At 44.6% G+C, this 13,822-nt stretch overlaps 2 protein-coding genes across 6 annotated transcripts in view; one reads left to right on the top strand and one right to left on the bottom strand.

Annotated features, from left to right (window-relative positions):
• N4BP2 (NEDD4 binding protein 2) overlaps positions 1 to 13,822 on the top strand; it is a 310,347-nt gene that overhangs the window by 126,464 nt on the left and 170,061 nt on the right. The window lies entirely within an intron of this gene.
• Positions 4,192 to 13,822, bottom strand: part of RBM47 (RNA binding motif protein 47) — a 74,660-nt gene continuing 65,029 nt past the window's right edge. For 4 of the 5 annotated variants that reach the window (XM_069856146.1, XM_069856150.1, XM_069856151.1 and 1 more), the window contains exons 2-5: positions 11,715 to 12,871; positions 10,047 to 10,253; positions 6,366 to 6,568; positions 4,192 to 5,969 (exon numbers count right to left, since the gene is read on the bottom strand). In XM_069856146.1, coding sequence (XP_069712247.1) covers positions 5,712 to 5,969; positions 6,366 to 6,568; positions 10,047 to 10,253; positions 11,715 to 12,871 — 1,825 coding nt within the window. In that variant the 3' untranslated portion in view covers positions 4,192 to 5,711. The remainder of the gene's footprint in view (positions 5,970 to 6,365; positions 6,569 to 10,046; positions 10,254 to 11,714; positions 12,872 to 13,822) is intronic. The other variant, XM_069856147.1, reaches the window with a different exon arrangement.

Below are 13,822 nucleotides of genomic sequence, written 5' to 3'. Positions count from 1 at the left end.
CTCCTGGGGCTTGTGTAGGCTGTTTGCAGGGTTCTTTTTCATGCTTCAGTAAGATCTTCTGGCTTACGTGTAGCTTCCTGCTTCCCAGCAGCACATGGATCGCAGGCAGTGGCTGAGCCAATGCAGATCTTCTGTGACATTGCAAAAACAAGCAAGGACAGGCTCAAAGTGCAGCTTGCCTGGCAAAGATTACATGTATGTGTTTGGAAAGAGGTGAAAATAATAGTAAAAAAGAACAAAAGCATATTGTGCCCCAAAGTATAACTACAACCACAGGCAACCAGACCATGAAATATGCCGTGGCTTCAGAGTAGTGACCACCCTACAGCCCAGCTGCACACAGAACTGAAGGAACAGTCAGGGTGAGCACAAACCCACATCCCAAACGGAGTTTGTGATCTTGCCACTGTAAATGCCCAAGGGAAGGAGACTACAGCAAGTCCCATGCCAATGGAGGCAAAGCCCCGGGACCTGCCATGGGCAGAGCATTGCCTGGCACAGCCTGTTTAGATGAAGATGCCTGTCACCATGTTGGGAAGACATGGTCATTTGGTGCACATGGGATGAGCCTGAGCTCATGTGAGCATTATTCCCCAGAAAATTTTCAGATGAAGACATGGTCCTTGACTGCTCACCTGCCACATGCAGGATGTGCAGTTTTGTCTGAGTGAGGGTTGTGAGACAGTGCTTCTGTCTTCTTTGATTAGGAAACCACTGAACTCCAGTCCTTGCCTTCTGGCTGAAGGAAAGAAAATCAAATCTAATTCAACAGCTTGACAGGAAATACTTTCCATGGAAGTACTTCTACAGTGCATAATTTTTTTAAATTTCCATAGTCTCTTTGCTCATCGGCATCTTGAACAACCATAACTGCATGGTGCAGCCTGCCTTTGTGCTGGGAGGTAAGGACTTGGTGCCCCAAATCTGCCTTTTTTTATTCCCTAACTTGCATCTTCTTCCTGCAGCATCTCTCTGATTCTTCTGTTACCAGGCAGGACTTGGCCTGAAGCTCAGCGTAGCATGATTCACCATTTGATTGACACACTGGAGCGGTAATTTCTTCTGTTATGGGGTAGATCCAGACTTTGTTTATTTTACAGATCAGCATGATGGGTCAGCTTTGTGGCTGACAGGTATATGGGGAGCAGAGGGCTCAGTATGTGCTCAGGACTCAGCCAGATCAGGGACATTAGCAGTGCAACACCAGACACGAAGGAGAAGGGACACTGCACATACCTTTTCATATGTATAAAAAATGCATTTTGCATATACTTTGAGTTCTTGTGCTTATATAAATGAGATGTGGCAATATCAGAGTGGTGTTAATCCAATTGAGTTTCTTGTTGATCTGTTTACATAGTAGCTGTATCACATCTGTGTTAACAGGTGATATTTCCTGAAAAAATTAGTCTGTTTTTGGCTATACCAGCCAGAAAAATGCACATCCATTCTTCAAGATCATCAAGAAAGATGTTCAGAAAGGGAATGGGATCGACTTGGCAGTGTGTTGAGTTGTCACAGTGCCCAAGGCCTCAGCAGAGCTCCTGACATTCCCAAGGCAGGAAGGTCATCTTGAAAGCACAATTGCGTTTCTCTGGCATTGTTTATGTTAATATCCCGAGAATGACTTGCATATTTCAACCTTATGATGGGTTAATCATTAATTAAAATCTTACAGAACTGAAGTCAGAAACCAGCAATCTGGGAAAAAAAAATATCTTGTAAAGTATCTGTTTAGAAAAAGCTGCATAGATTCATTTTAACCTTGGGTTGCCTGGGTAAAAGGAAAGAGGAAAAAGCCAGAAACACCTTTCACTGTAGAAATTTCATTTGGAAATGATTGCTTTTTTTTTTTTTTTTTTCCTGAAGGGCATGCCTCTCCTCTGAACACCTGTAAAGGGCTGTGGCTTGCTGATGGTTTCTTTCTCATCCAAGTGAACATAGGTGGACCTCTAGTGAGTGGAAAGGTCAGCAATGAATTGCAGGAGGACATTAGTCTTCATGTGTGACTTGAGTTGTCTGGCAGGTGAAGCCCTAATGTGGCTGTATTTCCTTGAAAGCTGCTTTTAGCATCATATTGATTATCCATTCCCTGAGCAAGATAGACTGACTTGGTAATGGAAATAATTGCTGGGACACACAGACTCCGAAACCAAACCAGCAATGTTTATAGAGGGAAAACAGGCAAAATTAGATAACTCTCTGCCCATCCCAAATCCTACAATAAAAATTAAAAATGCATTTTTTTTTTCCATTTCCTTGTACAAAAAACAGATTAGTGAAACCTCCCATAATTTGTATCCTTTGGGAAACCCAAGGCATATTGGCATGAAGTGTTTTGTCCTAATGATGAGGAATGGTGCTAGAGGTAGGAAGTTGTAGACACTTTTGCTTTCTTATAAGGGACATAGGAGCTTATGGAACATTTATTCTGGTCTCCTTCTCTTGCAGATTATTCACTAGCGCTGATCCTTGCCTTGGTGACCAACACCTTCTTTCTGCTCTGCCTTAGTTTATACCTCTGCTCCTTCACACTGCTCTTCTCCACAGACTTGGTATTTGCAGCAAATTTTCTCTGAGTGAGCTTACACTAAGGTAACAGCTAGAGACTCTGGAGGACTGCAAATACTGCCAATAAGTACGCTTAGCTTTCTGTGCTTTTGCAGAGTGGAGCATGGTGAGAAGAGAACAATGTGCCAGTCGACAGTGCTTCTGCCGTGCAGCGAGGACGTGCAACAGAGCTACAAGGGTTTTGTGTGCTGGGTGGATGGAAACCATGAAGATACACCAGCTTCAGGTCCATCACATCCAGGCACTGACTCTAAACTGGATGTGAAAAGACATCTAGTCTTATTGAGGAGATGCTGGAAAAACAGAGAGATGCTTCATATGCCTGCTGGGAAGGGCATGGTCCTCTGCAGGTGATGGGACAGTACAGCTCCCATCCTTGCAGGAGCCTGTGGGGATGCCGGCTGCAGCACCCCACTCTCCTCCTGCCCCAAACACCCTCTCCCCAGATGAGAGGGGAGCACAACCTCGATAGACTGGCTAAACCCACCCACTCAATGGAGTGATGGTGGGATGTTGCAATGAAATAACAGTCTCCACTTTTAAAGAATGCTTTATTCACTACATTCTAGAAGTGTACCGTAAATGGAGCAAGAACTAAAGAGGCTTCCAACAGTACAGAGAACAGAGATACAATAAAGCACCTAAAACATCAGCTCTTTTGAGAATAAGGCACACTAGTTCTAGTTTGTTGGTTGGTTTTTTTTTTTGTTTTGTTTTTTTTTATATATATATATATCTTTGAATAGTTTGTTCTTAAACTAAAGATGTTCACATTTCAAGTTATCAGGCTTACCTCAGTAGTAGTGTACATGAAATGGCTTAGAAGAAAGCATAAAAGACAGGCATGGATGGGAGGCTCAGCACAACCTGGCTGCTTGTGTCCCTGCATCCTACCTGCGTCCCCAGGTTCTACCTGCTCCTGCCCCGGCATAGGTAGCACCTACTGGTGGCCTGGAATGCCTACGGGTTTGCTTTTATTGGCTCCTTTTTCTCTTTGGTGCCTCTGCAAGCAGTAGGACCCTCATCTTGCTGGTGAGGGGAGGATGGGTGGGAAAGGAGCCATCACTCTTCAGTCCCTCCTCTGCAGGTCAGCCTCGGCAGGGGGCTGAAAAGGGGACAGCAGAGTCCCAAGCCACTAGCCTGCCTTTTCCTGACCCTGGGGGTGTTGAGCAGAGCCCATGGACCCACATCAGCACCTAGTGTTGAGCTGTGCAAATCCTTGGCTGGAAGAGGCAGTGCCGGCCTCCCTGTTGGGGTCTTCCCCTCGGGGCTTTGCCCAAATCACTCCCTTGCAGGAGGGCTCGGTGCTAAGGTCTGGGTGCACTGTCAGAAGTGCAGGGACGGGCAATAAAAGTCTCCCGGGCAGAGGCACAGAGGGTCAGAGTCCAACCTAATGGTTAACCTCTTCCCAGTGCTTTTGCTAATAGGTTGACAAAGCGAAGGAGAGGTCGGGTTGGCTGAGCAAGAGCACCTAAAAAACAACCACTCAATTTTGATGCAAAAGAAAAAGTGTATTTAAAGGTCACTTTACTGAGCTGGATGTGGTCTTGGAGTAGTTCAGTTACCAAAGTATGCTCTACATGCAACCCTTTTAGTTGTATTTGTACCACAAAAAGAACATTGTTTACTCGCTCCCTGCTTTGCACCTCATTTCACCAAAGCTGTGTTTGCATGTTTGCAGGGCTGATGCAATTCATAATATGGGCAAGATATTTCTTTACCATTTTACTATATTTTACATTCACTGCACTACTAAACAAAAGCCTTTAAACAGGCCACAAAACACTGCAATAATATATTTACTTCTTAATAAAACAAACTTTTTTATAACATCGCAATAAAAGGTTTTTGTTTTGTGGCAAACCACATACCATGTAAATTTGCAACATAAAATGACTTTAAAAATGTATATTAAAAGATATTTACAAGCTCTATGTCTTAAAATCATCAGGTCTAATTGCTCCCACCCCTGATGTGCATGTAAAACTCCAGTTGTGGAAAAGGGGAATTAAGTGTGGGAGGGAGGCTGGGAGGCAGGCTAGCCCTGTTTCATTAATTCCAGTACCACTACCACCCCTAGTGACTTGGAAATTTCTCGTGGAACATGATGGAGCAATAGGCACGTAATGCTTCTTATCCTCTCGGCAAGAGCGCACCTGCTCTCACTGACAACAGCATACATTCTCAGTCACTACAACATATACTTCAAAGAATAAAATAAAAGGCATTGAAAAAGAGCTTAGGCTTTATACTGGATGAAGATCTAAGTCAAGACACCTCGTGCAAAACATTGGCTACTCCTTTCTGCACGTGCTCCGACTATGAGTAGCTTCAATAAATAGAAAATCCAGTTGTTAAGGAAAACCCAGAGCTTTTCCTTTACTTAATGTAAGCCTGCAGGTCACACCGTGAAGAGGTTTGTGTGAGGAGTCTCTTCTTTTTTTTTTCTTTTTCTCCCAAGCAGGCAATATTAGTTACTTCTGGTTTCAAATAAGAATGAGCAGATTGTATATTATATTAATGCCAGCACAAAAAAATGCAGAGGTCTTGCACATTTTTCAAATTGCACTTTCCAGTATAATTTTTTTAAATAAGATACGTGTTGTTTTCTTTTTCTTAAAAAAAAAAATCTATGGTATGTACTCTTTAAATATTGAATATATTCTTCAAAATATATTGCTAAAACTTTCCCTAGCTGCTCAGGTGTGCTTTTTAATATATAGTTGATACATTATTAAAGGCACTACAAAATAGACATCTCTGGAGTGCAGAAGTTACTAAAAAATAACCTTCATACCACAAATATATTGAAAATATAACTGCTAATAAAAAAAAAAATAAAGACCCTATGCAACCCCACTAGGATGCGTATAAATGCATGTCAGCAGTGGGCTGGATGCAATGAGGTCCTTTAGAAATGTATGAATACAGACATGTTAAATTTTAAAAATAGCCTAAAAAAAGTTAGTGAAAACTTCAAGCGTAGAAAATATTTCAAACACGTTTTTCTGACATGCTTCACTTTCTGCATCAGTTTACTGAGCCCAACTGTTTACTTTTTCGCAGCTGATTCTTTCTTCATAAATAGTAAAGTGTTCCTTCAGTGTGTGTTTCTCCACCTTCCTCCTCTGCCTATAGTCTCAATATGTCTGGTAGACATCGTGGATGGGGACCTGGATGGTTGCGGCCGGGAATGCTGGGGGAATATAGCCAGTGTATCCCCCGTAGGCAGCAGCAGCGGCGGCAGCAGCAGCTGCAGCGTTCTTCTGTAGTGTGGCTATCGTTGCTGTTGCTGCAGCAGGTGCCGCAAACGGCACATAACTTGTCCCATAAATCCCAGCGGCGGGGATCCTCTGCACGTTGGGAGCCATGGTGTACACCGGTGTGATGGGGCGGGCCTGAGAGGAAAATATCAGATTAAAAGATCAACCAAAGTGCTTAAAATGCTGTAATATCCTGTTTCCACCCCTGACTTGAAAACTGCCTAGAAGGGGAGGCAATAATGGGAGGGTAGGCAGTGTATGCCCTGTTGAATGAGAGTTACATCATCATGGGGGTCTGTTCCCTCCTTCCCAGATTTGGGTCCCCCATAGTGCGAGAGCAGCTGGACAAAATGCAGATGTCTAAGACCTGTCAGATAAACTGCAGGGCTGTTGGTCACCGTAACAGCCTCAACAGCATCTCCTGAATGGTAGCAGGGCAAGAGGTCAGGCTTTACCCCCACCCTGGGTATGCAGAGCAGGACATAAGGGAAGCAGGACGTACAGGTAGCAGGACACAAGTGTTGAACTCACCTGGAAGGGGGGAGGCGTTGAGACAGCCGGTATTACAGCTGCAGCTGCAGCTGCTGCAGCAGCTGCTGCACTAGCTGGGTCCTGCTGGACGGCTATAGGGTTGATGATGTGCTCAACAGTGTGTATTTTGCCATCTTCCATCATCTTGGCTGGTGGTGCGGCCTGAAACATGGAGTACTGGGCACCAATGGCAGGGATGGCCACTAGGAGAGACCAGACACATCAGGTATGATGGGAGTGGGTTTCCAGGATGTCATCTCAAAGAGCTCTCCCTCCTGGATGTTCCAGCTCTGCCACAGCAGTCCTGCACTTGCCTCATGTCCTACTGGGTTACGTGGGGCATCTCTACCCTCCCCACAGGTGGGTGCAATGTGGCTGCTGCACAGTGATGAGTTCAGTGCTACTGGATCTGCACAGTGTTTCCCCCCATGTTCCTGGCAAGGTTGTCCCAGTGGAAGAGCTCTGCTGGGGACCGGGAGCTGTGACCTGGATTTGCAAAGCACCTTATGACTACCACTGTCCTCCCCCTGGCCACGAGTGTGCCCTGAGCACAGGGATAGATGGGAGCACATGCTGCCCCAGTGGTGTCCTTGCTCCATTTGTTGAGACCAAGGGACATGCAGCTGCCGTAGGCAGAACTGCTCCAGGAAAGAAAAGCATCATTTGTACGGCAGAAGCTGCAGACAGCAACTGGTCCGGTCCATGTGCTGTCCTTTGGCCAACGCTGTGAACTATCAGCTCATGTACTATTATGCATTTCCCAGGACTAATCTAGCTAAATATGTTTAATCCTATCTCTGCTACAGGATCAATCGATTTAATGACACCAAAAAAAAAAAGAAACTGCTCTTTAGACAATCCCTCCTCATGTCAAAATTGGACAACACAAAATAATTAGGCCTATAGCCTTTCAGACAAAGGGAAAACGCTGTGGTCACAATGATGGTGTTCAGATACAAAGAGTTTGTACATGGTCCAAAATGGAGCTTTGCAGCACTTCTTATGGAAGAAATGTGCTTTGCTGAACATTCCCAATAAGCACAATACTTGGCCATGAGCTGTCAATGTATGCTTGCAGCCCAGAAAGCCATCCTAAGCTGCATTAAAAGAAGCATGGCCAGCTGACTGAGGAAGGTGATTCTGCTCCTCTACGCCGCTCTGGTGAGGCCCCATCTGGAGTACTGCATCCAGCTCTGGAGACCTCAGCATAGGAAAGGCATGGATCTATTGGAGTGGGTCCAGAGGAGAGCCACAAAAATGATCATAGGGATGGACTGAAGGAGTTGGGGTTGTTCAGCCTGGAGAAGATAAGACTCTGGAATGATATTATTGCGGGTTTTCGGTACTTAAAGAGTGGTTATAAGACAGATGGGGACAGATTTTCTAGTAGGACCTGCTGCAATAGGACAAGGAGTAGCAGTTTTAAACTGAAGGAGGGTAGATTTAGATTGGACAGAAGGAAGGAAGACTATATGATGAGGGTGATGAGACAGTGAAATAGATTGCCCAGAGAAGTTGTGGATTTCCTATCACTGGAAGTGTTCATGTTCAAGCTGGATGGGGCTTTAAGCAGCCTGACCTAATGAAAGATGTCCCTGCCCATGACAGGGTGCTTGGACTAGATGATTTTTAAAGGTCCCTTTCAATCTAAACCATTCTATGACGCTATGATTTCCATCACTGCCTCATAGTGCATTAAGCTTGTGAGCACGTTATTCACAAGGAAAACAGAGTAATTAATAAATGAAGAACTGAAGTGATGCTGGCATCTATGGAAGGTGCAGCTAGTCAGTCAGAAATGAATCCAAATGTGCACACAGGTTTCTTTTACTGGGATGAAACCTTGCAGTATGGAGGTGTGCAATTCTGCCTGTGGGAAGGACAGGTGCCAGAAAGTGGTGTTCTTATTTTGATCCTGGATACTGCAATAAGGGATCTGATCAGATATCTTTCAGATAGAGATGTTTCCACTGCCAGTGGACTACCACAGTTTCCTCAAGCACAGACCTCCACCCATGAGCTTTTCTAGTTCTACTTTACACCAAGTCCATCTAGCCAACTCAAATCAGTTTTATCATTGGTTTAAATAACAGGGATAATTTTTCACTGAAGCAAAGGCAGAGAGCTCACATGCTCCGTTCTGCAGTAACTTTCAGCACAAAAGCAGTAACAGGTGCCTCTCAAGAGTTTTCTAACCATTTGCAAAGAAATGAGCTTTAAGCTTGTCCTAAATGATAGGAAACTTGGCAGAGTCATACTTTTTTTACCAACGGAGTTATATCTTGCATATGGTATGTCTTACTACATCATCTGATCTGGCTGGGGAAAATACACCAGGTAGTTCCATTCTCAAAGGCTGTGCTGGAACCATACAAGATGGGAAGACCTGATACAGAAATCTGAATCTCAGCATGCTTCAAGCACAGAAACATTTAGACTTCAGGCTTTTGTTTGGCAGTCAAATGAATTACCGATACCACTAACAGGCATGCATTTCAAAGCCCACTTTTCAAGCATCCTTTAGTAATACCTAGCATTCCTGAAGTATCTTTACAAACATGCATAACAGTAATATTTTTTGATTATGAGTGGGTAGTTTTCTCTTGATCTTCCTTTAGAAACAGCTCTTATCTTAACAGCCTTCATTTGTCTCTAGACTTTGAATCACACTGTCTCATCCAGCTGTTTTGAAGGACTCTTTGCAACCTTCATTAGATCCAAACTGTAGTTTCCATGGATAGTATGGAGCATGTTTTGGGAAACAATCTGCAGCTCTATTATTAAACACCACTTACGATCTGCAGTAACAATTTACTTGGAGAGAGAAATGTGGAGAAGACCTGAGGACTTCTGCAAGAGGGCTTGGCCCCATCACCTGCAAGGACTTTCTTCTTCAGTCTGCTTTTCCAAATAAAGGTCTCTCCAAACAAGATTTTGAGGAATTGCAGGGCTTCAGCCTTCATTCTGTTCACCTGGAAATGGCAAGGGCTGGATACTCAGCGGAGGGTGTGGCAGAAAGGGGTGATCCCTGCCCCAGCCCTTGGGCTGGCTTCCTTCAACCCAGCACTGCTGAGAGCTCTTCTGCATGCTGCTGTGTGCCCATGAGACGCCTCCCTGCATCACTCCTTCCCCATGCTGCTGATAGTGACAGAGGAGCCCGCCCCATACAGGGACTTCCCTGTAATGGAAAAGCCCCAAGTCCTTTCCCAGCCTCATAGCACTGGAGACACAAGAACTGAGAAGGGGAGACCCCTGACCTAGGTGGAAAGTTGGGGCAGGAATTGCCCAGGGGGAAATTAGCAGCAAAGAAATTAAAATAGAGGAAGATTGCTCTTAATTACCACGCTCTAGCGTACATGACTAGATGGAGAGGAAAATCTACTTCTTCCCAGGGAGGTGCAAAAGGGGGCAGGAGGGTTGGGCACAGCTTCAGCCCTTTTTCTTTTGGTCTGAATTGCTCCTAGACATTCATGTCCCCTGCCCTGCTGCATCCCTGTTGTTTGCAGAAAGCCTGGCCTGGGCCAGTAGGCATCTGTTACGGGGGAGCGCTAAGCCCCAGCCCTGGGGCTGTCTCCACTGCCACAGCTGTGGGTTGGAGGGGTGCCTGTGCACCTGACACAGGGCTCAGAGAAGGGGCTTGCCCACGACCTCTGCTTTCCTCCCCTCATTGAGCATACTAACCTGCACCAGGCTTAATGGCCACCGGATTGACCGTAGGTAGCTCCAAGTTGGGTACCAGCTCATAGCCTTTCTCCTGCTGTTTTCCTTTGCCTTCATGGTACCTGCTGTAGATGCCACGGCCGGCGGAGTATCCCCCCAGGTAGGAGCCCCTGGGGCCCGGGGCTCTGTTGCCAGCTGCACCTCGCCCTCTGCCTCGTATGCTGCCTGCTTATGATAACAACATAGAAGATGATGGTGAATAACGGAGAGTGATAGCCCTCTGTGTGGCACAAATGACCCCAGGCTGAGATGTGGAGGCACGTGCTTAGAAATGAGGCTGCTGAAGTTGGTTTGATGTAAGTCTTAGTGACCCTGCTTAGGAAAACAGGAGAGTTTGGCCTTAGAAACACCCAGTAAGACTACACGATCTAGTCTTGATGTTTCTGACCATACATTAACTGCTTATTAATACTGATACAACTCTTGTGGCCAGTGTTATCGGTATAATGCACTCAGCAGAGAAAGAAGGGCTCCTCCAGGGTGATTTCTATACAGGAAAAAACAACTTTTGCTCTCAGCTCTCTTTCAGAGGAGACCCAGCCTCTCAGCTGCCACGATGGGACCCTGCAGAGATGGCCTGAAGTTGTATCTGGCCTTTAACCAACTTTGTCCCGCTATTGCTTATACTTTTACTAGTGTATTTTGTTTTCTCTGCTATTTTATTAGTAATGCCAGTATTACTTCCATTCCAAAATATTGCCTTTGTTTTTCTTAGCAACTATACACACACTATAACAGTACTTCAGATACTGTGTTATTAATGCCCTCTGTGATAGCCTGATTGAATATTTAGACTGTCAGTTGTCTCCTTTGTAGTTCATTGCAAGTACAAGTCTGGAAATTGGGAAGAAGAGGAAATTCTTGATCGGCTAACGTTAGAAGTATTTCTTGACTTATATGGGTGCTTTAAGAACATATTCATGCTAAACTTTTTTAAAAAACTGATTTTTGGTTAATTTTTAATGAGTGTAATCAATAACTAATTAAAGTATAGATAATAAAAGAACTATTTTGCATGCATGTGATTGCTTCTGCTCATAGTTCTTAAATGACTTCATAAGAACACAGCACTACTCTCATTTTAATGCAGAGGGCAAATGACACCTGTAGAACTCCCAGCTGAGGCTTTCCCTAGCGTTCCTTCCTTTGGATGACAAGGTCACCATACTCACACCTCCAGGAGAAGGCGAAGGGAGCACTCTGTCACAATCTCCAATACTTAGCATGCAGCTTTTTGGAAAGAGGCACCAGAAGCTGGAGTAGTTGGACTTTCTCAGTACAGCACTCATAAAAGCCAGATCCTTCTCTTTCCCATCCCATGTTTGGTCCTTATTCTTAACCCGTCTTATTCTCTTAACTCTCTTATTCTGATTCTCTTATTCTCTTAACTCATCTTATTCTGATGCCTCCCTCATACAAGCCTGTATATTAGAAATTATTTATAGATAAATACACTCTGCATAGTTGTAAATTTATATGAGGCTGAACAGAAATATGGAAAAAAACCTATAAAATAGTGTCTAAGAAAAAAGTGTGAAGTATCAGCTGACCTTTGGCTCAGGCCCACCTTGGATCGCAACTGCCTGAAACCAAACCTGCCCATCACATCCCCTAATTGTGCATACTAACCTTTCACAAAGTAATCTCTGTTGGGCCCAATCAAGGCATTGTATGGATATCCATAATAAGCTAGTGTGTATGGATCACAAGAGTAAACATAATTAGGCTGTTGAGTTACTTCGGGCGTTGCTGCAGCCCCTCCTTTTGCTGCTTTCTGGTAGCGAGTGTATTGCTCCTTGTCTACAGGCTTGGCCAAAGTAACCTCCAGGCATGAGCCTTCCAGTTCAACACCATTAAGGTTGTTCATGGCGTGAATGGCATCTTCCCTGTTTGTAAAGTGCACAAAGGCATAATCACGTATTTTTTTCACCCGCTCTACACAGCCAGGGTTAAATTGCCCAAAGACCTTTTTAATGGTGTCCTCTGTGGTCTCAATCATTAAATTCCTCACATAGAGGATTTTAACAGTCTCCATGACATCTTCATCCACATCTATCTCTGGTTCTGCCCAGTCAACAGCAATTTGGTGTCCCCACAGCTGGATCCTTCCCGGCATGAGTTTCCTCCTGGCCATTGCTGCTGCTCGATGACTCTCATACTCCACGAAGGCAAAGCCTCTGTTCTTCATCTTGTCTGCAGCGCTGGCATACACAATGACATCTAGCACACCTTCTGTCACCTTGGCGATCTCTTCCAGGATCTCCTCTCTCTTCTTCATCTTGGGAATACCTCCAATGAAGAGTCGGCAGTTATCCACGCTGCAGCATACACCTAGCAGCCTGCCAGGTCGGATTTCATAGTTGTTCAGCTCCCTGACAGCACGCTTTGCCTCATGCTTCTGCGTGTACATCACAAAGGCATAGCCGCGGTTTTTCCCATCAAAGTCCATCATCAGACGCATTTCATAGATGCGGCCAACTGACTCGAACACAGGGACAAGCTCATCCTCGTAGACATCGCGAGGGATTTTGCCTACAAAGACTTCACAGCCACGAGGAGGGTGCAGGCCCTCCCAGCCAGGTGGAGGGCCACCATACTTGCGTTGCCCATTCTCCTGGATCATGCTGTATCCAGTGCGCTCCATGAGGGCCAGCAGTGCTGCCTCATTGGGTGCTCCGGCAACGCCTTCAGGCACTTTTGTGGTAGTCACATTGGAGGAATCATTCATCCTTGCAGTGGAATCCTCAGCGGTCATGGTGACAAACTCATTCACAGCTTGATAAATCCTGGGCAAAGGAAGGAGGACACTCATTAGAAGCTTTTAGCTACCACCAGAATCACACCCCTCTTTTAACCCAGGTGTCAGGTGACATACTTCACAGTGGAAGATGGCTAATGCATGAGAAGTGCCAGGCATAGTTCTCATTTGATAACAACCCCTTGCACCTCTAAGCCTTCACAATAACAGCTGAATAGGAAATAATAAATCCACTTCAGCACTGGAAGACCAATTTTTGTTCTTCCATTCAAAGAATGATCTGACAAGATTCTGAGTTGCCTGCTGCTTGTTGTACAATGCCTGACATGTTTGTTTCTTCCATTATTACAATAATACGTCAGAGAATTTGAGAATCACTCCCTCGTGATAGGCAACTTGTTTTAGAGCAGTTGGGCAGCACAGTCCTGCAAGCCAACAAGAGGAAAGCAAATCTCTGAAATCTCATTCTGCATTTGAACACAGGCAGAGGGTGGGAAATGCAGATGTACAGGAGGGTATGACCTTACTAATAACTACAACTGCAAAAGAGTAGGCTTCCTCTCTGAACACAATTAAATAAGACACTGAGACTCTAAGTGTAGTTAATTCATTAACTTTTAAAACTGGAAAGGCCCATCAGACCATTTAATATGAGTGATTGCATTTGACACGGACCGTTACATTATATCATTATTGATACACTGACTCCTGTAATATTTATCTGAGTAAATCATATATTCCAGAAGGACCTTCATTTGAAGGTATCAAAGAACTGTAGACTCTACCACTTCCTTTCATGTCTTGTTGCTAATGACTCCCTCAGACAAAAAAAGCATGCTCTGTTTCTCATGAGAATTTGCTTGGTTTTTGCTTCTGGCTGGGATTATTTATTAAATCTTTCTCTGATAGATTAGAGAGTCTTTCAAGATGTCTGCTTTGCCATATGATGATACTTAAGTTGTGCAATCAAGCCACAACT

The sequence above is a fragment of the Phaenicophaeus curvirostris genome, chromosome 4, assembly GCF_032191515.1.
Source record: "Phaenicophaeus curvirostris isolate KB17595 chromosome 4, BPBGC_Pcur_1.0, whole genome shotgun sequence".
NCBI lineage: Eukaryota > Metazoa > Chordata > Aves > Cuculiformes > Cuculidae > Phaenicophaeus > Phaenicophaeus curvirostris.
The sequence above is the reverse complement of the archived record's forward strand: the minus strand, read 5'-3'. Positions and strand labels throughout refer to the sequence as shown.